We start from the raw sequence: 25,931 nt of genomic DNA, 5'->3' as shown, positions 1-25,931 counted from the left end.
ACAAATGGAGGAGAAGAATAAAACATCTTCTTTGCACCGTCTTCCAAACTGCAAACACTGTTGTAGTAGATTTTAGATTATATAACTGTACCCTTTAGTTAAGAGTTATTCAATATCTACAAATCTATGGTTAACTACAGAAGATCTGGAAGAGGATTCTAGGAAAACAAGTTAATACAGCTGATATCCTTCGGCACTAAACTTCCCCAATTTCATACAACGTAAGAGTACAACTCCCAGCATGAATCTGACTGAATATATGCTTTCCTCGAATGGCCATATGCTACCCAGAGACCTTCAAAAAAGAAATGCACAGTGGTATTTTAATATAAGCTGTCTTCTTTTCCTCCCCCCCACCTCAGAAATACAAGCATCGAATGCTAAAGGTATAAAAGTACTTCAGAGTTACTACAAAAAGCCAGAATTTTCTATTCTGTTCAATTACTTACACATGACAAAAAATTTGAATATGGATATCAACATTACTTATTTACCCATAGTTCACTAACACCATTCTTATTAACTGACATACTGAAGGAACAGGCACCACTACAAGATTCATCTGTTTGAGGAGGAAGTAAAAAGAATGCTCCTGGCATATGCCTCATTCAGAGCAAATATTAATGTTTTCACTCTGCTCACAGCAGACAAGGACCCGTTTCTTTCAGTATCAAAATGTGAATGCTATTTCATATAATGTTTTCATGTTGTGATCTCCCCTGTAGCTACCATTCTTCAACTGATAAAAGAGAAAAAGAGAGAATATGAACTTACCCTAAGCAATATAATTACTTTTCATTTATTTTTTTTAATATATTTTACCTTTAAATGAATGACTTTCTAAACATCACTTGAAAATGTAAATTTGCTAAGGTTATATGACTACAGTATATTAAATGTTGTCTAAACAGTCTAGAGATCAAGAGATCAGCAACCTGCTAATTCTAAAAATTGATCCAATGTCTCCTAATCCAGACAGCCATGTATCTCAGAAGGAAAAAGCTTCTTAAAAGATAGCCTACTCATTTTCTTGCAAATCATATCACATGGAATTTTTATTCTGTATGATTATAACAATACTCCGTAATTCATCACGCATTTCATGATTTCAATGTTTTTCATCACGCATTTCATGATTTCAATGTTTTTTAACCATTATATGCAGGTCTTATTTCAGTATTTTTAATATCAAGAAAACATGGACCAAGATACCACCCACCAATTTTCACTTCTGGTCTCTCAATGTCACCTATAAAAAGGTGTATTGTATAGACAGCACTCTACATTAAGACTTCATAACTAACTCACCCCTACATATCTGCTTCTATTGCAACATCTGCTGATTGCAAACTGAGGTGATCACCTCTTTCTGTTAAGCACACTAGCTATTGGCAAATTCAATCTCCTCTCGGTCAGCCTCTAAACTTTCTCTGATGCACTAAAACAAGCACACTACCAACATAGGCTTAAGCTTGTTGCTCCTAAACCTGCTTATTTTTAAAAATTAACAAGTTTAAGTACAGAGTATCACAAATTCTGAGTAAGCCAATGTCTTCAGGCATTATTTGTTTAAGGTACTGATTAGCGAGGAATCTAGATATAACTGTGCAATGACTGTTAGTCCCTGCAGAGTGGAAAGAGATGTCATATAAACATTGGAAACAATAGCATGTTTAATGGGACTACACATAAAGGCATTTCACAGAATCACAGAACTGTAGGGGTTGGAAGGGACCTCTAGCAATCATCTAGTTCAACCTCCCTGCCAAAGCAGGCTCCCTTGACCAGGTTCCACAGGTAGGTGTCCAGGTGGGTTGTACATCTGTATGTACATGTATCTCTGAGAGATGTAGTTCTTGACTAATTTGGCCATATTAAGCCACTACTTCTTGGGCTGGTAATGCCTCTCTATCTTCCTGAGCACTGAGCTAAGGAACTAGGTTCAAACAGCTAGACACAGATTTCCATTTTCAGCACAAGCACTCATCTAAGTACAGCGGGGGCAGTGAAAATGCATGGTGGAAAGGTGAAAAAGGATAGAGATGACACAGTCACCCTTGTCACTTTTACAGACTTAGAGCAGTTAATCATGTTATTTCAATTTATCAGCTTTAAGAAATGGCCAGATTGAACAAGACTGCCTTGGAATGGCTTTTTTTATGCTTGTGAGCTAAAATAAACAAACAAGCAACCACATTAATAAACAAATCAATTTCTGTCCTCGGATGAAGTACACCAGAATCATTAACATACACCCAATAATCATGGCACACATTAATTCCAGGCACTAATGAACTGCTCTTTGATGCCAGAAAAATAATTTTTCACCTCCTTTGTCACTAGGTCACACGAAATTCAGCAATGAGTTTGCACTTCTCTTGGTCTTCTTTTTGCTGCCAACATTCCCATAGAAGCCTTTCTGGTTGATTCTCATTTACCTCCCCAGTTTCAACTGCAGGCTGTGCTCTGGTTTTCTTAAATTCCATTTTCCTCTTGGGCAGCCCAGCACCTTTTCCATCTTCTGTTCTAAACCGTTTTGCTTTTGCGTTAAGACAGAAGTTGCCAATTCAGTCATATTGGTATCCAGCTACATCTGCTCAATGTTTTCCACCTTGACAAGGATGCTGCTGCACTCTTTCACACCCACAATCTTTCACTCCGTACATGAGTTTCACACATCCCATCTTTACATTCAGAATCTCTTGACCCAAACTGATTCTCTGCATCCTCTTCTCCAAAGGCAGGAGTCAACACTGATTAAAACAGTTAGGGTGACACTGAGAAGAAAAAAACTTTTATAATACCTTGTCTATATTTTCTTCCCAAACTAGAATCACCATGAAGAATATTACACAAAATAAAATTTGAGTACGGTTTTAAAAAACAGTCATGTCCAAAAACTCCAGGTGTGAGTTTATTATTACAAAGACCAAGATCCCGAAAAGCAAAAATTCTCAAGTCTACACCAGCTGCAAATCTATGTATAACTTCCAGAATGTTCTAACTGGTTGCAATAAAACACTCTCCGGCTACCACGCCACAGGGCTGCCATTCTTCAGCATGGAGAGAGAAAGCAGGATATCAGAGAACTCCACAAGGAACAATCAGAGAGAGCACTAAAAGAGGTCAGGGCCCCTTCATACAAAATCTTCAAGTCCACTGGCTTACCCTGCCTCATCTTCCTACACAAGGAATTGATATACTAGCAAAAACCATCAATAATTATTTTATGTCATATTATTAAATATATTTAAATATATGTGTTGAGAATTATAGAATCACTGAAATTTGCATGATACTGTTTTTCTCACTGGCAGCCTGTACTATGAAACCCTTTTTTCAGAAAGAATATCACCTTAAATGTAATTAAGAAATCCTCACGTTTTGCTACAGAAATTAAGAAATTGAAGTTACTCACAGACAATGTCTGGCATTCATCTATTTTATTGGAAAAAGCTACAAGTTGAAATATATTATCACACAAAATAAGCTAGGAAAAAACATGAAATGGAAGAAAACATCTTCTATTGCATATAGTAAGACAGTTTTGTGGAGAGTATTATGTTTTTTATTTATAATGCTACCTTGTACTGATGACAAGAGACTATAATTTCACTTTTTACTTCGCTGCAACATTGAGATACAATAAAAGAAAGTATTCTACAAATGCATATACTCCAAGGATAGTAGTTCTGGTTCTATTTATGCAACACTACAAAGTTAACACCAGATTCCTGCATTTTTAAATGAAGTATGAGCACAAGATAGTTGAAAATACTTTCTTTAATTGAATTTGCAATGCATGATGAATCTACAACTCCTGTGTTTAGCTTCACAGTTTAAAACAAAATATTGAAACACGAGAGTAAAACAAAGCAATAATACTGCAAAAACAATGGCTCAGTGTCCGTTCACAGTTCATTTTTTCATTTTTTTATTTGTTTCTCTTTGTGATGGTGGTTTTGTTTTTGTTTTTTCACAAAAAATATATATACAAGTAACAACATCCAAAAATGATCAGGTGTGTGGAGAAGCAACTATAAGAACTCAACCTGTTTTGCTCAACAGAAATAGTTTAGAATGGACACCTTATCTCTCCATATGTAAATCAAGAACATGAACACCAAAATGGAACAAACAATTTAACCAAAAAAGCCAATATTGGTACACAATCAAAGGGACATAAATCAGACATGGATATATCATTGCTGCAATACAACAAACAAAATTTCTTTTTAATTGGAAGAGCAGCAAGGTCTGGAAAGAACATTCTAAAAGAAGTAACCAGTGTAATAATCTGATTAGTTTCAATAGGATGCTTGATTGATTTCCAAAATGGCTGACATAATCACTAGCTAACTGGATTCAATATGCCAACAGGAGTATTTTTAAAAATGAAAAAGAATTTCAGGAAGACATACTTACCACCTTCCATCTTTCTTTGACTAAGATTCCCACAGTGAGGATGTCAGGCTGCTCTCCACCTCCACTCATGGCAATCTCCTGATGTGACGGAGCTGCTATGCCAAGTCTGTGTCAGTAAAAACCATCCAGATCCCAGGAGCGGCTTCCATTTAACCAGTGGCTGCAGAATAAGAGCAGAACATGAATTAAAGAAACAGTCACATTTCTCCATAGTATGTTAACCAGGATTTTGGATCCTATAGTGACTCGTGTTAGAATTACAGCCAAGCAAAGAAATCCAAGTATATTGTTCCTTATTTTTTTTAAATCTATTAATAAGAACATGTAGGAAGTTTCAAACTGCTGCAAATTGTAAACACTCTTATTTTACCAATAATACCTTTTAATCAACTAAACAATTAACACTTCAGTAGATAATGGCCTAAATAACAGTAATATTTAATAACAATATAAAAAAGATACTAACCTAAAAATTAATTTAAAATAGATACTTAGATTGGAATTTTAATTTATTTTTAATTTATTGTAAAGTCTACCAACTACCCATGTTTTATAATGCAGTGCACACACTCTATGTATTATGTCTGCAAGTATAGTTTCACTGGTTTATGCCAGGGAATAAATAACAAAAGAAAATAAAAACACCAAAAACAAAACAAAACAAAACAAAAAAAAAAAAAACCAAAACCCTGAAACAACTTTTGTTGAGTATCTCAGTTTAATTCTTTCATTTACTTTTGGTAATCAATTCTAAAGCAAAAACGTATGTATAGCAATATATGTGTTATACTGGGGGGGAGGAGGAAGATTAATCCACATGCAATGGTTTTCACTATCAACTACCCTAATCATTTAAAAGCTTACTTTAACTCTTTGCTACCAGCTTCTCTAGAACTGTGCTTTTTACACTGATACAATGATAGAAGCTTTCTTATTCAATAAGACTCTTTAAAAACTTATTTGTTTCAGTTTTATTTCTATCATTTTCAAAACAGCATAAGCTAAAACTGAAAAATCCTCCTTCCCCAGGATCATCACCCAAATACTGAACAACACTGGTACAACCATTCTGATGTAAATGCACAGGAAGTCATTTCATATGTAGAAATGCTCAGTTTAATACCAAACACAAGAAATAAAACTAACAAAACCCCTACCACTTAATCACTCTAAGATGGGTTTAACACAACAGTAATTACATTTGGCTGTGTGTTTTTGTTCCATATTTATACTCTTTCATACTCATTTTTCCTAATTCATTTACACCTTTCTTTCTTCAATTGTAAATTTTACATTTGAACCAAACAAAACAGAAACCTCTGGAGGAAAATTAATCGGAATTAGTTGAAGATTTAAATTTGTACCTAATTAGTTAGATTGGATTAAATACCTGTGAAAGCACAATTATTACAAATACATAGCTTGAATTGCTTTAATTCAAACAAATGAAGGGAAACCAAATTGAGATTTTGTATTCTGAGTCAAAGTGTCCACCCTAGAATTTAATCAAGTTGAAGTAAACCAATTTCCATTCTACTGCTGCTGGTAAATTCTCCCCTGTAGATACGGTCAGAATTATAAAGTAAGTTGTAGTAATTTAAGTTAACACTCCTTGCATTACTGAACCGCTGACTAAAATTACTGGCCTTTGTGATAGAGTTATCATAACACAGACAAGAACCAAGTAAGCTAAAGAGTAAATTAAACAGCAGTAACTAGTTGACAAAAGTATATTAAACACTTCTAAAATTACATGTTTATAGCATGCTCCGTGATTTTTCCATTTGCTTCAATCTTTGTTTACTCTTCCACCCCTTTTCAATTATGTGGTGTTTTTCACTAAGTACTGTGTTTACTCCTATATCTTTTTCTTTCCTACTTTATTTCCCCCCCTTGCACTTATTTAAAAAGAAAAAAAAAAGTAAAAGCAGTGGGGAGAGTATTCATCTGGCTGGAATGAGATCAAAACTTGACAAGTATTTTGCTAAAGCTTTTGCACAGGTGAAATTCATCATCTGTAGAAAAAGTAAATGCTTTGTTAAATATGTGACAACAATGGTTTTAGTTTTGTATCAGTACTGCTATGAGCCTTGATCTAGTATTTGATTGGATACCTTTTTTTAATATATATTTCAAATGCCAATTTATACTCACAGCTCCAATAAATGCTTCTGAGAGCTCTTGATTCCTGAATTCTTGAGCACATTATGACAGCATCAGTAAGTAAGCCAGAATGCAATGCTACCATACGTATGTACATCAACAGAAACATACCATATTTTTAAGAATTATTTTAGAAGTACCATAATACTGTATATAACATCTGCACAGCCAGGACAAAAATGTCCTTTGTTTATTCACAATTCCTCAATCTTACTCATAAAGAATGAGAATATCCCGAGTTGGAAGCAACCCACAAGGATCACTAAGCCCAGTTCCCGACTCCACACATCACCACCCAAAGTTCAACCCCTACGTCTGAGGGCACTGTCCAAACACTCCTTGAACTCCAGCACCGGGGGCCATGCCCACTGCTGTGGGGAGCTGGTGAAGAACCTTTTCCTAATACCCAGCCTGCTCCATGCTGTTTCGCTCCCCATTCACTCCCCTTGAGAGGAGCAGTCACCATGAGGCCTCCCCTTAGCCTCTTCTTCTTGATTCCAATATATTGACTCCTTGTCAAATCTCTTGCCATCACATATCACTGCAAAGCAAGAAAATTTATTCTACATTACCATCTCTACTATTTAAAACACCAAAAACTGAGGACGCATTAAAGAATTGGAGGCAGAAGTTCTCTCCTGGCATCTGAAGGCAAGGTGCTAATCACCTTCTGAAGCTTAAGAATCTAGCACTACTCTGGTGCACATAAAATAGCAAGCACAGTTTTACTTATGTAAGACAAATTTCACAAACCTGTGGAGGTTAATTTGGGCAATTTCTGTATTCTCCAAGACCCCAAATGTAGGAGTCTGAGTATTCAAGTACTTAGATTTCAAGACCACAGGATTTTGAAATTTGTCAGCACCTCTACCTGTTCAGGCAGCCCTTCGTGCTCCACGGTGCATATGTACACATACTTGGTCATCAGACTCGGCGTTATAGAGGAGGGCAGGGAACTTGTTCTGTCAAGTCCCTTCCCTCACCGTGAGCTGACTTGGTTTTCTTTCAAGGTTTAACCTGTCTAATTTTAGTTTCTTACCACAGGACTTTGTCACACTTTTGGAAACTGAGTTTCAGCCCCGCTAATTTTACCTCATTTAAGCATCTAAACACAGGGATCAGATCATTTTTAACCTCCTCTAAATTAAGCCTTCCTTCCTATCCCACGGGTCTTCTCTCTGGACCTCCTTTGAGGGAGCCTCTCCTTGCTCCACATTCTTCCTGTGGTATAGGCAGCAACTCTCAGTTAGATACTCACATTGAATTACACTCAATCATACCAAACCTTAATATGGAGAAAAGATGAATTTTCTGTTTGCTTATGCAAACAGTCTTATTTCCCTAATTTAAGTCCAAAGTCAATCTACATTTCTGCTAAGTAACAGCTGTATCAGATGCCTACACACCTGCATGCTTACACTCAGACACTGCTGAGAGAACAGCGTTTCTCTAAAGCTTTTCTTCACATTCTGCTATACACTGATATTCACTGCTTTGCTGTGTGTCCTAGTAACCTTAACTCAATGAAACTAAAAATTTGGTAAGAATTATTAACACACCACATTGGGTAAATATTTTGACAGAAGACACACTCTCATATGTGCAGCTTACACTACAATCCTCTTAAAATTCATATGGAAAGAGGCTTTTGGAGAGGACTACCTTTAAAGGATTTTTTGGACAGATACATTATGAATGCATTCTTTGGAGGTGGTGTTCTTTTAAACTGAAAAGTCTCTGAATTTTGGAGGACTCAAATTCAGATTGTTCAGACACTCTAAATGCCAGAGATGACTAAGAAGTGCATAAAAACATAGATAGCTCCATTTATATTATTGAAATACAGCCAGCTATCGCTTTCAGCAAAGCAGCTGAAGACTTTACAATGCTGGTAAACAATTTAAGAGCATTCCAGCATGTTCCATGTCACACTGAGGCAAATGAGTAGTTAAAGACGTACAGTGAAGGCACAAGCTTTCCCTTACTCATTCAAGGGAAGAATCCTTTAACAGTGCATTTCTATAAGTGCTAGTAAGGCCATTTTCTGCAAAATGAATTTTTCTTTACTACTCTCCTAAACAGCAACAACCACTTTAATGGCAGTGCATCTCATGAAATTATGTATCCGCCAGTTTCACTATCAGATCAGTTTATGTCACAAAATCACAAAATAACAGAGCTGTAGGGGATGGAAGGGACCTCTAGAGATCATTGAGTCCAACCCCCTGCCAAAGCAGCTCCCTAGCCCAGGTCACACAGGTAGGCGTCCAGGTGGGTCTTGAATGTCTCCAGAGAAGGAGACTCCGCCACCTCCCTGGGCAGCCAACGTCAAGAGAGTAAATAAGCAGGATAACAGAATTACCACAATTAAAGGCAAATTAGCCCTTTGGCTGATTTATTTCCAGGTAACAGTTCATGAAATAATTCAGATGGAATAATAAGCACGGACTTCATTCCACAATATAAGCCTCCCTTTTTCTGGGAACTGACCACAGCATAATACAGTTAAAAGACAATTGACGCTCATAACCAAAATTAAATATTGTACAAACAGCACTCAGTATTCAAAATTCTTCTACCCACTTAAACTGCTTTTAGCTACTTATCATCTATCCAAAGAATTACTGAATTTAACCCAACCAAGTATAGTAAAATATTACACACTGGTGGACAAAGCAAAACTTCCCCCCAAACCTGTCACATTTCTAAGAGCTGACTCTCAGAACAGAAAGACTGTCATGTTATGTAATTCATGTGCACATACATGTATGCTTGGGCATATTAGAATTTCTTCAGAGATTACCCTAAACTGAAGCCCTGAAGCCAATCAGTCCTTTAAGCTGACCAGCCTTTATAGATGTTAAAGTCTAAACCTAAGGATGGGAAAGTAGTACCATGTTGGCCGAATGTAGACACAGGACAAAACAAGTAAAGCCAGAAGATCACTTCTGTTCCACAGAATATATGTATATGTGTATATACATGTATATATATATATATCCTGTAGCCTCTTCTGTGAAATAATAGCATTTTGCTATTAAGAACTTTCTATGTTATTAGTTCTATCTGGCTGCCTTCCAAAGTTGCTTTCCACTTCTGTACTTTCTACTTTTGAGCAGAGGAAAACCTAAAGGAGCAAAGGAACATTCAACAAATCTGTAAAAACAAAGAATCAACAAGGGACATTTTGAAAGGTCTTAATTCCATTGCATTTATAGTAAAGTCCATTTCCACAGAAAGGCTTAAAACCATGTTCAGAATGCAAGATATAAATGCTTTAAGTGTGCATTTGAATACTCAAACGTGAAAACTACTCTACTCTTACAAACTATTTTCTAAATATCTTCATTAGAAGTTGGGGTCTTTAACATAACTGAAAATCATTATTCAGCAGGTAGGTCAATGAGAAAACTAAACTGAAGACCTGGACCTAAATTTCCAACTGTGTTGGTTGTGAATAAGTGCTTTTAAATAAAACAAGCCACAAAACTATACACAACCAATCCTATGTTATGTTTTCCTATCTCATGCTTTTGATATCAAAACTCTCATTACCATTTGCAGATTCCAGGTGTGAAAAGCTCCCAACTGTCTTGTGATCTGTTGCCAAATAGCCTAGATTTCCTTCTGGCAACTTCTGTGTATTCAGCTATGTTGTTATTACAAAACTGGCAGTATTTTCTTCACTTTGAAGACAAATTACATATATAGCATTTCGTTTCAAGATAACAGACTTTTTTAAAAATAAGTATTTCAAGTTCCCACACCACTTCCAGTATGCAACAGAATCCAGCACAAAACATGTTATAAAACAAAAACCAAAACAAAAAGGCGAAAGAGTGAAAGAGTGAGCATTTTATCTTTTAACTAAACTGCCTGATACAGGCAGAAAAAAAAACATACAAGTTTTAGGCACACAAACCATTTTTAAGTCCAAAATAAGGGCAGCAACTTCAAAATTAAATTTTACTTTAAAGCAATTGCACTGAAATAAGCTTCATTATGTTGCTTGATTAGACCAACAAAAATAAAAGATCCTTACAATGACAGGAAGTTCTGGACAGCTGTGTGACAGGGAAAGCCGATAAAGCCCTGTCTCCTCTACTGAATAAAGGATGCAATTTCCCACACAGAAAAACAGAAAGTTTAGGTCATGCAGCCATGATTATTTTTGCCATGGTATTTTTCAGTTGAATTTACTAATTTGTTTTGTCACATAATTGCACAAAGACTTATGTCAAACAAAGGGAAAGAGTAGAAGGTAAATGTGGGGCACAGGGACTGGACTATTTCTGTGCTGCTTTCAGCTCAAACCAGTTGCTGAACTGCAACCTATGAAGGAAAGCCTTTAACATTGAAGAAGTGGGAACCTGATCCTTTGGAGAAGTTAATTTCATAACAAATGACACAATATTATCAGTATTCTCACAAATCAGAGTGAGTTTGAGGGAAAAAAAAGACATGCATTATTTATTACCTTAAATTTCATTTAAAAATATTAAAGGGACCGTTTGTTAAAAATAAAGCTGTATTCCTGTGACTTAGATTCACTATAAGTGTTACGGTACTTACAGCAAAGCAAAAATAGAACTGGAACAGTATTTTTTCTACTACAAGAATTTATTTTATTTGTCATAGAAGCTTTCTTCAATGAAACTGTCTCCCTGAACTCTGACATGATGTAAAAATGTTTTTAAGCACACAGAAAGCAAGTTAATTCTGCAAATACTTTATACAGTATTATAGTGATTAGTTTGGCAGTAAAATTTTTAGAAAGTTTTTAAAAGAGTTAAGCGATAGTGCACTGTGGTTTTGAATGCTGATAAAATGACTGCTTGAAATCGAGCAATTATTTTAAACAGCAACATAGTAATGTAATATCAACCTATTTATAGTCTGAATATATCAGCAAATAAAAATTCTTGCTTCCAGCATTATGAAATGTTGGAATAGTTGGTTAGCTTTTTGGGATCATTACCACCAATAGCACTAATGTTTGTACCAAGCAATTACAGAAATTGATCTTTTAAGATGCTCAAAACTATTGCCCTATTCACTGATACAATCTACCTCTATTATCTGCTAAATCAACTTTCTTAGTTGGGAAATATAAGTACCCAGCGTTGGCAAACAAAGCACAGCTACAGAAGGCAGCAAGGCATACAAAACACTGGTCTGAAAAACTTCTTTCATAGCTTACCAACTCGTGGCAGCAGATAGGTAACAGTTAACAGAGGGAAAAAAAAAGCTGCTGCTAAGGACTGTTCAAGAAAGGTGCAATGGGATATATGCAACAAAAAGCCATTAATTTCTCAATATTTAATCCAATCAAGTAAAGTTTAATTGAAGGAGAACAGAAGAAAACAGAGGAATCTCTATCTTTTTATCTGTCACGTCTAATTTCTTGGTATCCTTACTTTAGGAGTGCTTAATTCTGAACATGCAGCATCGTTGTGATAAAAAGTGGGTACTGGCTGTGTATACATAGTAATGTCAACTCCTTAAATACCTGAAGAGAGTAGCTCTCCTTTTTAAGGATGCATGAAATCAAGTCAGTAACTGCTAAACCACACAAAACTACTCCAAAAGTGCCTAGCTGTTGGGAAGATGGCATCTGAGTGTGCCTATGCAGTGCAGGTCTACCAAAATCTCAGGGCTTTGAACTCAATGAGGAAATGCATTGCTGAAGGACACGAGAGGTTGGAAATGGCTTGGTGCTTGGCTATGCCAGAGGAAGGTGGAACTAAGGTCACTGAAATATACACACAATGGCATATTGACAGCAGAACTGCACATGGTATCACTATATTCTCAGTCTAAAGTGGCTTTGGAGACTCTCTATAGTGCCATGTAGTGCCTCATTCACAGGATAGTCCCCAAAGATCACATGGGCTCAGGCACTATCTGCATCACAAAGGACAGTCCATGAAAACAAAGGAGATGAGTAGCAACAAGGATAAAATCACGAATCTGGTTGTGAAAATCATTCAGGCCAGGATCTTCTACGGAACAAGTGTTAGAGTCAACAACATGACTTGGCTTGAAGGAGGCTTTCACCATGTCTTCAAGCAACGACTGGTTTGTAATGGGAGACAGAAACCCAAATGGACCTTTGGCAAAGGTACTCAAAGCTGGGACAAATCCAAAAAACATGAATGCAATTTGTAGTAGATACTTAACCTAAAATTAGTTTAGACAGCAGAAAAGTAGATAGCATGGACAGCTAATCATGAGAGCAGACAGATGAGTTAGATAAAAGATCCATTCGTCCCAATCTCCTGTCTGTGACTGCTGCCAACAGCATATGCAGAGGGAAGAAACAGGGATGTAGAAAGTATATAATCATACTTTCCCAGGATACTTTCAGAGGATATAAAAAGCTGGGATAAAAAAACCTCTTTTTGAGCCAAAGATGATACTTACGATGTTCCAGCTCTAAATTGATTGTGTATTTTCTGAATCCATGAAAGATTTTAGCATCCATAACACCACTGCAAGTAACCTACAGTTTATTTCAAGAACATATTTGTTTTCAATTTATCTTCTCTTACTTATGTCTGAGGTTTGCTAACCTTTGTACTGGAAGGTAGAGTTTGCAATTGTTCCCTGTTCCATTTTTAGACCTAATCAGGGAATAGCTTGCTGGAATATTCCCCTTGTGTCTCTCTTCAGTTATTTATTCTTTTACCCGTTGATTTGTTTCTCCCCTCCCTGTGTACTTTTGCTAGACCTACCACAGCCTTTGAGACCTATGAGACATTCTCAGGCACTGATCCACTATTTTCAGAAAGCCTGGAAGACTTCACTCCAGAGACGTCAGCCTATTACTGTGTACATTTCAGAACTATTTTTCCATGTATGCCTTTGCAATAATTTTCATCTATCATTACCTCAAAGTTGCAACATCTTTCTGCAGTTCTTCCATGCCTGTCTACAGTTTTACTATTCACACTGCCCTTTTATCATCAGACTGTCACTTCACTACTTGCACCTTTTCTAGATCATCTGTGAATACACAGTACAGCACAGCACAAAGAACTATTATTTTTAGGCTGATGAGTCATCACTTAAGATCAATATTTACATTTTTAATTCAAGTTCCACTGAAAAAAATATTGTTGCACAAATTAATCATATATAAAAACCTGACTCATGATCTTCCATCTGGATCACTAATAGCTCTGCTTTCATATTTTGGAATGGATTTCTTGGATATTTAAACACAATTTTCCTTCAAGAAGATTGTTATTTAGCATGTGACATACTTCACAGTCACATACTTCAAAGACTGCCTGAACTTAACTCCCATTTTAGTTTTATTTTAGTCTTGCAAACTAAGCAGTCTCTCTAACATGGACCAAGTAGGAAGCACAGAGCAGAGCATAAAATATCAATTAGGACAGACTTGAAGGAAGTCAAAAGCAAGCCTACACACATAAGCAGTAGATTAGGAGAACTCTTAAGCGAAAAAAAAAAGTAAGTAATTTTAAAAAGTGGATTGTTGCAGGAGGTGCAAAAGAGTATAAGCAAAATAGACTGAGGAATAAATAAAATACATTAAAACTAATTAAAAAAATCCCCAGATGGTAAAGCTCAGCAGAAAATATGTAGGAACAATAAATAGTCAGGGTAGAAGATGTACGTTCAAAGAAAGTAGGAAAGTAGGACTGCAATAGAGAAACTAAGTGACTTTGCATCAGGGTTGACAATGAAAGAAAATGAGAAACTACCCAAGAAAAATGTCCCTTTAGGAAACTCATCAGAAAACTTGCCTAAAATTGAAAGGAATAGGGAATACATAAAATGAAAAGTAACGTCACCGGTGTCAGATCATATGCACCAAAGTTTGAAAGAAACTCAAGTTATATCACTTCCCTATTTATGATGACACAAAAGATTTCACTTGTAACTGCACAAGCATACAAGGATTACAGCATGGCAAATATATTGCCAATTTTTAAGAAGGGTTACATGTGACATCCAATAAACCACAGGCCTGCAAATCCAATATTTGTGTCCAGCAAATTAGTAGATATTATAATGACGAATAGAACTACTGAATACTGGAATAAAAAGGATATAGTTGAGAAGGTAACAAGGTTTTGTTGAAACAAAGAGCTATATTCCAAATCTTGGAGTTTTTTAAACAATCACACAGGTAAGCACAATCCAAATAATGTCCATTTGCATTCCTAAAAAGCACCTGTCTTCTTCTAGAAACTAAACAGACATGGCATAAAAGGACAAGTACCTTAAAAAGGCATGAAACAGGACTAACTAGTCACCTCAGACAAAGGAAAGAGCTCACTAGTTCTGCAAGGATCAGCATACGATCAGCACAAATCAACATTTTCACAGATAACCTGGAAAGCAGAATTAAAACTGAGATAACAAAAGTTGGCTGACAATACATTGTTTAGTGGCTTTTGGTTTTGTTTTCTGGGAGGTTGATTTTTTTATGTTTTTTAAAAAAGTAAGAAAGTAAAGAGTCAACTATGAAGAACTGTTGAGTGATCTTATATTGATATTATATTACGTTGAGTGACCAAATAACTTTGGAATGAAAAAGCAGTTGAGGATCTGTGTAGATAAACGTAAAATTATGTACACCAGAAAAAATAATCATAACTTTTAATTAAAAATACAATGATTATTAGTAACCAAAAATAAGATATTGATACACACTTACAAGTGATGGCAACTTAATGATAAATAACAGTCAAAAAGCAATAAAATTGAATGTTAGCAATGCAGATTAAACAGGACAACACAAAGATCATCTCTGCTTTTTGCATATCTGTGGTTCACTTGAATGGTATAAAATACTCAAGGTACAAGTACTTCCTATCAAAAAATAAACAACTAGACATTCATACATTGTCTGGGAAGATGGGGAGAGGACAGAGAAATTCTGTTCCCTGTAATTCCATAAATTCAATTTATCTGAATTGATGAGCTGCAATTTGAATTAAATACTCGCCCATAACAAATTGTTACTTTGCTTCAAAGAAGTCCCAATCTTAAACCTATTGACTATATGCCAGCTGCTATGACACCATATGAACCATGACAGAAAGGTAACAGCTTCAACTCAAGTAAACTCTTTATTTCTAGCTCTTCCAGAAGGCAATTACTTGGAGCAAAAGAAAAAAAAAATCATGTAATGCAAGAAACATACAGGATCTTCAAGTACAATTTGTTCCATCATTTCACCTTCCCCTTCTATACTGAGTTTAGTCTATAATAATCTCAATATATCTATTTATAGTACTCCTCCCATCAGCTGACACACTTCCCATGCCCTCCATCATCACGTTTCTCATTCAAATTCAGATTTCTTACACACACATTAAAAACCAAATACTAATAACTAATATTATGAGCTTGAATTCTACCTCTAATCAAGGTGCATCAAATCACGCTGTGGGCAATTTCAGCAATGAAGTTATGTTGACTTAACTTGCACCTACAACAGCCCCGTTTCATATTTGCTCATGTTTTTTCACTTATGACTGAAGAGCAATACTCCTTTTAAAATTTGTTACCCTTAACAAAGAGGAAGTTTGCGATTCGCTAAAATCTATTACAATAGGTATTTTATAAAGTAATGAGTAATAACTCTTAAAAGTGAGTTTCCATGCATCTTTTACTAAATATTAACTTTCATTAAAAAATGAACAAAGAGAGATCAAAGGAAATATAGCTTGGAGCATTTTTAAACATAGCAGAGATCAAACCACTCACAGGCTATTGAACACAACTCACTTTTGGTTACATTCATTCATCAATGTTCCTTAGGATATGTGGCTATAACCACATTTATATTCTCTTTTGTTTGTTTTTTAAATCAGATATTCTCTTACAATACTGCTTTTGCTAAAATCCTTTGAAGTAAAATTGTAAATTATCCTTACCTATACACAGAATAAGCAGTTACAGTAAAAGACACTCAAATGTTACAAACTGCAGCACTAACAAAACCACTTAACATCATTCATACGATATCATCCTCTAATGATAAGCACTGCTACTTGAATTACAATAGCTTTTTAGATTAATAAAAAGAGAATCATCCTAGAAATTTTCCCAATGTGTGTTTTTCTTGCAAGCTGTACCATGTGACAGAGAGGTTCTAATTGCAAATTTCAGCAGCAATAGTCTAAAACTTTCTTAAAATTGGAGATTCACAGAAGATATTAGTTTCAAGATAGATTTAGTTCCCTAATTCAAACTACAATGTGGCTATACAACTCCTCCTATAGGCAAGGATTGGGTGGAAGTGCTTTCAAGCTGGCAGTGCTAGTTTAAAGGACCTGTGTTTACAAGTAAAGAAAAGCAATGCCAGTGTTAAATTAGTTGGACAACACTGCTGCCAGCAATTTACTTTCCTTCTCCCTAACTCACCTAAAAGCCTTGCTTTATGTAGTACATTTATTTTTCCTTCACTCTAATATTCTTCCCAATATATTAATTTGAAGATCTAGAATCATCTTTAAAGCAACAAAAAACTTATGGAATCTGCAATTGGATTTATTTTTAAACAAAAAACATGCTAAAACATATAAGCATAGCAATCTTTTAAATAAATAAACAACACAATTGTGATATTACTATTATCTCTAATGTTTTGCCTACTTCTCACACACCTAATGGTGCTTTCCAATGAAAATAAATGCTCCTCAGTCAGTTGAGAAAATTACACGTGCACAAAACTGAGCCAATAGAGTTTTTAAGTACAGTGTGATTCAATACTGGTGATCGTGGATGGGTGAACTTTTCCATAGCTGTGAGGATCACAGAAGACATCCACACATCAGTTACTTAAAGACAGCAAATCTGTCTTATCCATGAGTTCATTATTACTTGCAAATTTTCCAGTCCTTTATTCTGCATCAGAAGCCAAACAATTCACACTGAGTGAATCTTACACCAACCCTAAGAAGGCCATCGTCTCTGCCTATTATGCTAGCACATGACTTGTTACACACAAAGTTCAATGTGAAAAAAAAAAAAAAGACTATGGATGGTTGAAGAAAGATATTGATTAGACAAGGGATTTTTTCATCCCAGTATCTGGGATTTTCCAATAAGGAAATGCTTCTCATCATTACATCTGATTAATTTTGCTGGTTGGATGCAGAGAACCAACACATTAATACATGTCTCTTAACCTCAAGTTCATTTAATGCATTTAATGTCAAGGCCAGACTTTTAGCAATGAAACTCATGCAATGCATTCGCACAAACCAAAGGCCAAGTACAACTAAGTCACTCTTGGAACTCAAAAAAAGCAACTTCTGAATGAAAGTTTGTTACCTCACATAGCAGTTACATAAACAATCATTTTTATACAAGTGACACTACTAGAAAATTTTAGGCTGCTGAAGACCATCAAGAGAAGCAAGGGTAAAAAAAAGCTTCCCCAGAACTGTGACTTTTGTATCTACTTGATGCTGACTTAAGGCATTTCCAATAATGTGTTTAATTTAGGGGGAGAAAGAAAAAAAACAAAAACAAAGAAACCACACACCACCACAGAACAACAACAACAACAAATAGAAATAATAATAATAAAAAAAACCCTCTCATGAACAGCCAGAAACAACTACCATAAAACGTGGAAGCCATATGGCACCATCTACAAATAATCTACAATGTAAAGTTGATAATTTTCTTGCCAGAATTGATATAATAGTCAAGTGTCTTAACATTATTTTCACTTTTCTAAACACTTTCAGTGGGTTATTTCTCAACATAATTTCATAATGAATCTCTGAACTTAATCTAAATTGTCATCTTAATTTTGCTACATTTCCACTGGAAAGGCATTAAATTCAAAACCTACATAAAGACAGACTGCTGTTTTTGTTTGGTTTTTAATTCGTTCTTACCACTGGATTAAAACATTTTTTGCCCAGAATGTATATGTGCTGAATATATCTAATTTTGGTCTGGCACTGCCTATTAACAAGGAAGAATGATGAAGAGATTTCTACAGCATTTGCTAGGTAAGTAATCAGATGCTTCTGCTGACACAGAACTTCTTGCGCTAGGAGAACTAGGCTTTTACCACATTATTAAATATTAAAAACCCTGCAAGGCTAATATGCAGGGGAAGGGGATCAGGGCAGAAGTACATTTATTTAATCCATTTGTCAGCTGTTGTCAGCTGACAAATCTGACCAAAGGACAATCTGTCTACTGAAAGTTTGTCAAGCAGAGGCAGCTGGTGATGGGAGCAACACAAGGAAAGAAAGTCTCAGGTGCATTTTTCTAAGTTTCATTTGAGTGCTGGGGGAGGGAAAGGTTATGTGTAGCATAGTAAGCACTGGAAACGGTGCCATTAGTAATCACGTTTGAAGTAGGTGAAAAAGAAAAGAGTGGTGTGGGGAGAAAGGGAAAATACAGTGGTTAGTGGAAAAAAGATGAAAATATATTTTAAAATGTCTGTAATAAGCTGAAAGTTGCTTATAGTGTATAGAGGGCAAAAAATAATACAACTATCTATTCGTTCTGAGGGACTGTGATTGCTCAAGTTCCACATTATAGCAGCACTAATAGAACTGCATGGGTTTATCTCCCTTTCTCAAGGTTGGCATAAAAACCTACAGTGTAATTTCAACCGCAAGGAATCTGCTTCTGACCATGAATGTGAGAAAGCTAGAAGCAGTGCTTCCGGGGAAACCTCACCTACAGCAGGGCGTAGGCATGAAAGTTTGCTGCGGAGGTCCAAGGGCAGAACGCGGAGCGGAAGCAGGAGTCGGTCGGCGCGGCCTCGGACCACCAGGAGCGGGCGACGGGCGCAGGGCCCGGCCGGGGCGGCGCTCAGCACCAAGGACAGCTCCACGCGGGGAACTGCCGCCACCCGCGGGGTTCCGGCTACGGGACAAACCGAGGTACTGCCGATCATCGAAGCGTAAGGAATAAGCGAAAGACAACACTGCCATTCGACTGACGTCCTTACCAAAGTACATTTTGAATGATAACGTTACAGCTTTGGCCTTTAAAGACCATACAGCAATGGCTCCTCTTTACGACAGCCGGGTCCCAAACAGAAGTCTGCTTTTAAGAAACTAAAACAGCAGAAAAATGAGTAGACCACGATAAAGAACAGGTCCCACAATATAACAAAGTTAACTGAACTAATGCAGCTCTAATTAGTCCCTGCGGGAATCAGTCAATCACTTACTTCGCACCTTTTTTATCAAATGTTTAGGAAAAACAATTTCCAAGGTCTGTAGCTGAACCCGAGAAGAGGAAGCAGCATAGCGCAAACTACATCAGCCATTTAATGTGCTGCAATCAAACTGCACGTGCTCCAACTCAGATAAAAGAGGACATTACACATCAGGGAGCAAAGAACACATGGAAACATCATCTGACATGATAAAGAGAATCAGTCACTCCTAATTAGATGCATCTACTGTGGCAGTAAGGCTCTGACAACCACGGATGAGTAGGCAAATAAATACTTTGAGATATCATAGCAGCTCTCTACTTGCTAGCGTTACAATTGCTGCTGGAGCACTACACACAGTTTTGGTGTTCACACATCAAGAAAAAGGGCAGAAAACAGCTACTAAAGCATTGGAGAATACGCATTGAGTAGGAAAACCATGACATTCAATGCCTTTAGGTTATCAAATAAAAGTTGCTTAAACGTAAGCAATCACAACAGACCCACTTTCTGACACAGAAAATACTAATAGTCAGAAGCTTAAGTATATTTCATTAGAGAATTATAACTATCCTATGTAAATTTAGTATGTTGAGACAACTCTAGGACAGGAAAGTATATTTTCACAGTCAAGAGATCACAGAATAAAAAAGCACAATTAGTACATTTATGTATTGTGAACATATGAACCAAGAGAACCTGAAACGTGATATTATTTTTTTACGCATCAGAAGAGTTAAAGTGCAAGCTCAGACTTTAACTAGCTGCCAAACATGCAAAACTATCCAGATCCAAAAGTCTTGAAGAGGGAGGTCAGGGGAAAACTGATTCATCAAGGAAAGGAGAGTGCAGTCATTCAAGATTATTATGGAAGAAAAGTCAAATAAACAAAGTATCCTAGGATCATAACTAATGAAATATGTAAGAACAATAAGAAGTGTCCAGACCAAATGAAACAACTAGTCCAAGTTTCCTGTTCCTAATCAATAGGAAAGGAAGTAGAACATAACAGACTTCCAGATGAAATGCTGTTCCTCCTATTCTTGCCTTCTCCCTGAGTCAACAATAGGCAGAAGCCACCAACCTAGCAGCTAGCCTGCTGCACTAGAAAGGATCTGGTTATGACTGCTTCCCTCAGCTAGCTATTCAGAGTGAAGCTGCACTGAACAGTTTGACCTAATAAAAGTTACAAACTTATCTCAGGGAAAAAAAAGCAATATAAACAGCTCTCTTCTTAGAATTATTCACTGTCAAGTCTATGAGTTGTATAGGCACAGCTCACAGATCAACGGGCTCTAGAAAGGGCACAGGCAGAAGATGTATTCTTCTCCTTTCAAACAGCAGCCAACTGTTTGGTTCAACAATAATCTGCAATTTCACCTGCAGAAGCTAACACATGAAAATTGTGTTCGTATGTATGTAAGTCTATAAATAAATGTCAAGCACCAAACAGTAAATGATGGAGTTTCTATCCTATATGCATCTGCTTTACTGTGGGAGACTCAAATTTGCTCCTTAGTTTAGGAATTTCTTAGTTCTTGCTTAGTCAAGACAAAAACTGTCTGGGTTAGCTAGCGCATTTCTCCCACAAGACCAATAAACACTTTCTTCACATGGAACTGTCTTATGATTCTTTCATGAGTTTGCTCCATCCAGATGAAATGTTCCACAGTATTCCCCAGTGGAAATACCATCTTACTGAAAACTGTAGAAATATCATTTCACCCAAATCATCACGATCATCACAATAATCCCTGGAGCTTTACACAACAGTAGATAAATGTTATACTGAAACAGAATCCTGATCCAATAGCAATTCCACTCCTTCAGCTCTGGGGGTACCACAGGCCAGTTTCTTTGAGGCCGACTCTTTTTCAGGAATAATACCTTGATTTTACAGACTACTGGAAACAGAAAGTCAAAGCATCACATATAAAGGCAGAGAGTTCAATGAAATTCAAGGAATAGCACAGACATTCCTCTTTTAATACAGCTTCAACTGTCTGGCAGTGCATGTTGTCAGTAGAATGCTGACAAGCAGAAAAACAGGGAAATAATAAACCATTTTGAGATTGTAAATAATTGGACATAATGCTGTTTACAACAAATAATGGTACCAGTGTTCTAAGAAGAACACTGTATGCTGAAGAGACGCATGTTCTATTTACAGATCTACAGATCATCTCCTCGTTTCATTTTTTGTTTCTTTTTTTTAATTAGTCAACACCGAAGCTAAACAGATGCACTTAATTTGCTCAGAAGCCATACTGCTAAACAAGAGTAGCATCTGAAGCATTGCTGGTGCAGTAAACTTAACAGCTGCAACAAACACACAACCTGCTGGTACACCGAACAAAGCAATCCAGTTCGACTACTTCTCTGCAGAACATTGTATCAAATAACTTTTGCTAGAAATGTTGTTCAACTTGAACATACCGAGAGGCAGCATGAAAAACGCAACAAACACTGTCTGAAAATTCTTTGGGATGTGATAGAGAGCAGAGTCAATAAGCAGCTGCTGACTGGAGACAGTTCCCAAGCTCCATGAACACACCAACTACACAAGGCAAAACCTTCTCCAAGTGTAGACAAGTCCACTGAAACCAGCTTGAAAGCCCATTTTAGCTTCCAATAATAACTCGTCTCTGCATCAGCTAATGAATTCCTTTGAACATTCAGAAATAAGAAAGGGGCTTCACATTAAAACAACTTCACGTCTTTTAAATGCTCTCAAAACAGGTTCAGTGTATTTTACCCTTTCTTCATAAATAAGATGGCCGTGTATTGCAAAATCTGCCTTCTGTCCTCAACTTCACCCATAGAAGAACAGGAAGCCCCCTCCTCCTCTGGCTACAGTCATACTCAAGGCAAAGCAACTTATGTATGTACACACATTTCTCTGAAAGCAAGAATTATCACGTGGACTTTTTTCGTAAGTGTAAATAACTTAATTCTCAGTAATTGATTAATCTCTTCAGAGACAAAGCAACAGCATAAAATAGCATTTTGAAAAGCATTTAAGCAATGCTTTTCATTACAGAATCAACCACGAAGTACAAGACAAAGAAAGCATGCCTCAGTGTACTAATGAACCAATTTACCGAAGCCCCGACAACAGATAAAAATGCTACAGATGTCTTAAGTCTCCCATTCTGCTATCCTTTCCCTCCTTCCTCCCACATTCAATCATTCTCTTCTCTCTAAAAAACTCCTTAAAAGTTTTCAAAGACTTTTCTCCATCAACTGAAAAATAGATTCAAAGAGTAAGTGATTGAAGACATGGCTGCAGGACTTCTCAAAACAGAGAAAAAGATATTCAACACAATAAAGAGACACAGGGTCACAAGGTCACATTATATTCTCCTTATTTTCTTAGGCTTCAAAATAAGCAACGTGTAAGTCAATATAAGAAATAACAGCTATCACTGTTGGGAAAAAAAAAAAGACACCAATAAATATACTAAAGTTATGAAGGATAAGTAAAAGAATGGCTGATGTTTTCAAATAAGGAGTTGTGAAGGATATAGGTGATAACAGCAGTGTTACACAGTATTCAGTGTTTCCAAAATAGGCAGGGAAACCCACTTTTATCCCAGTAATACTTCAGGTAGAATATAACACAACCATTAAAACAGTCTGTTGGTGTGAAAAAGCAGTAAGTTGAACTACCTCATTTACTTGTACTCTCACAGCTGTCCCAAATAATTTCAAGTTATGTATGAATGTATTAATTCCCATTCAAGCAGCCTAAATGTTAGCTTGTTAAAGAAAAACGTAACAGCTCACACATTTGAAAAAGCTTCTTTCATCCCCATCACTGACAACAAACCAAGTGGATGGTAAGTAATTTTTAAACAAAACACGATCTGTTGGACCCCTTAACGTACAGCTCATATTTAGTCAATTGTGCATGTTTAAACTTGTGCACATCCCTACCCGAGCAATTAGCCTGCCAGACCTTTCTCTTAGGTGCATGGCGCAACACATTGATCCACGAGATCAATGCACCGAAGCTCAGGTTTCCCTGCCACGAGCAGAGTGCCTTTTGAGGTAAGCAGAGGGAGGAAGGACAGGGGCTGCATGGCGTTTGATGCATCCCTGAGAGACCGAGAAGGACCACAATCAGTGTCTTACGCAAAGGTGGCAGCTGTTTCTCCTCCCCTCTAGCCAAACACAAAGGCTTGTGTCAGGGTTTAACAGAGCAGGAGAGAGGCGCAACACAAAACACTGAGAAACACAGAAACTGTGTTTCCTGTTACAGAGCATCAATTCATTTTCACCAGATAAACGAGTCTCAGCTGCAACAGAAAGCACAGGAGTAATATTAACATGCTATATAGTACAAATTCACCTGCCAACCAAGTGTTTTACATAGGTATCTATACATGGAGAATCAGCAGAAGCTTGTCAATTAGAAATCAGTTTCTAACTGGAGAAAAAAAATCACTCATCCTTTACTTTTTTTATTACACCCTCAAAATATTTCTTGATTCAATCAGTTACTCTGGGAAAAAACACTCTGGAATTTATGATGTCAGAGGTAAAAGAAAGTGCCGCATGCAGAAGTAGTGCCACGACCACGCCGAGCCTGAGCAGCATCTCGATGCTCCATCCTCCCACACTGCTCTTCTCATTTTAACCCCTCACACTTCCAAAATAAAACATATAAAAGGACGCCGGATTTTAAGAGCACAATAATACATCCAACATATATCAAAGAAGAGCAAAGCATCAGAGAATTTATTTCACCTTTGCATTTTTATAACTGCAGTATCTTCATTTTCAAAACAACTTTTCACAGATGAGGAAATGCATTGCTGCAGTCAGATTTTCTTACAGACCACATGAACGTCAATAAGCACCCTTCTCATTTGTAAAGACAAGAAAGTTGTAATCCTGTTTAAACATAGCTCACGCTGTAAAGCAGAGGGATCATCACAAGGAAGCACTCTACGACATTAACTCAGAATGGAAGCGGTAGATACATTTGTGCCATGAGTTTATACCTTTAAGAGGCACCCCAAACATTTCCAAAACTCAACGAGCAGCAAAGCAGGCTTTCACCTTTTGTTTGCTTAGATACAGCAGCTGAAACCATCTGACATACACTGAGGCACGGCACTGACTACGGAGAATTATTAAGAATTCTCATTGGGGGTGTTTTTTTCATCCAGAACCACAACATGGAAACCGATTCTGCACTTAAAGTCGAACACGACTGGGGGTTCTCAGCCTTCCCATCAATACACCATACCAGCTCTGAATAATTCATCTGAAATTCAACTGGTTCTGCACGCCCAACCTAAGAGAGCTACTACAGGCTATTTTATAGCCCATTTTCTACAACCCATTCCGTATTAATTATGAATACTGCTGGTGCTTCTCAAAAGACTGTGACCACAAGCAGCACGAAAGCTTTACTTTGCCCCCCCCCCCAACGCCGCCCCTACGCAGCCCGTATGTTTACTATTACCCTAGCGAGCACACCCGCGGCCTAGCCAGGCGGAGCCGTACTCACGTACCGACGGCGCCGCTAACGGCTCCGCAGCCCCGGGGGGGCGCGAGGCAGCGCCGCGGCTCCTCACCTGGAATGGGGCCGAGGCGGCGACGGATCCTCGGGCACAGCGTCCCTGCAGGTACCCGCGGAGCCCGGTGCCGCCCGCCGATGTGAAGATGGCCTACGGGCAGCGAAGCCGAGCGGGGCGGGGGGGAGGGAGGGAGGGAGGGCTAGAGCGGCGGCCCCCGGCCCAGCCTCCGCCCCATAGCGTGCGGCGCGGTCTCTATGGCGACTGCGGAGCCGGGCGGGAGCCGGCCCGCCCGTTGGGAGGGGTAACGGCTGCGCGCGGCGCTGAGGGCCGCTCAGGGGGTTACGGGCAACCGGCAGCCCGTCCCGCGGGCCTTAACCCGCGCGCCGCGGCCATCCCTGCGGCAATCCCGCTCCGAGCGCCGCCGCGCCGCCGCGGTCGCCCTTCCCTGGCCGCGGCGCCACCGAGTCCGCCGCGCTTCAGGACCCGCCCACCGCCATGCTTCCGGGGCGTTGATTGGGGGGCTTCGGAGATTTCTGCAAGCCGATTGTCTGTCGGCAGAGTCAGTCACGGCAGCTGAGGCGGGCACACCTGCGGCACGGGTTGGTTGAGAGTCCCGCTAGCCGCCCCCGCGCAGCCTC

The 25,931-nt window shown here is 37.8% G+C and overlaps 1 protein-coding gene across 1 annotated transcript in view; it reads right to left on the bottom strand.

Annotated features, from left to right (window-relative positions):
* Positions 1–25,399, bottom strand: part of TTBK2 (tau tubulin kinase 2) — a 74,181-nt gene extending 48,782 nt beyond the window's left edge. Inside the window, exons 1-2 of the mRNA XM_065754734.1 lie at positions 25,351–25,399; positions 4,426–4,585 (exon numbers count right to left, since the gene is read on the bottom strand). Of these exons, the coding sequence (XP_065610806.1) occupies positions 4,426–4,494 (69 nt within the window). The 5' untranslated portion in view covers positions 4,495–4,585; positions 25,351–25,399. The remainder of the gene's footprint in view (positions 1–4,425; positions 4,586–25,350) is intronic.
* Positions 25,400–25,931: the final 532 nt, after the last annotated feature.

This window comes from Cyrtonyx montezumae, unplaced genomic scaffold (genome assembly GCF_038088225.1).
Source record: "Cyrtonyx montezumae isolate F1298 unplaced genomic scaffold, pur_monq_1.0 scaffold_10, whole genome shotgun sequence".
Taxonomy (NCBI): domain Eukaryota; kingdom Metazoa; phylum Chordata; class Aves; order Galliformes; family Odontophoridae; genus Cyrtonyx; species Cyrtonyx montezumae.
Note: the sequence above shows the minus strand (reverse complement) of the source record. Positions and strands in the feature narration are given on the sequence as shown.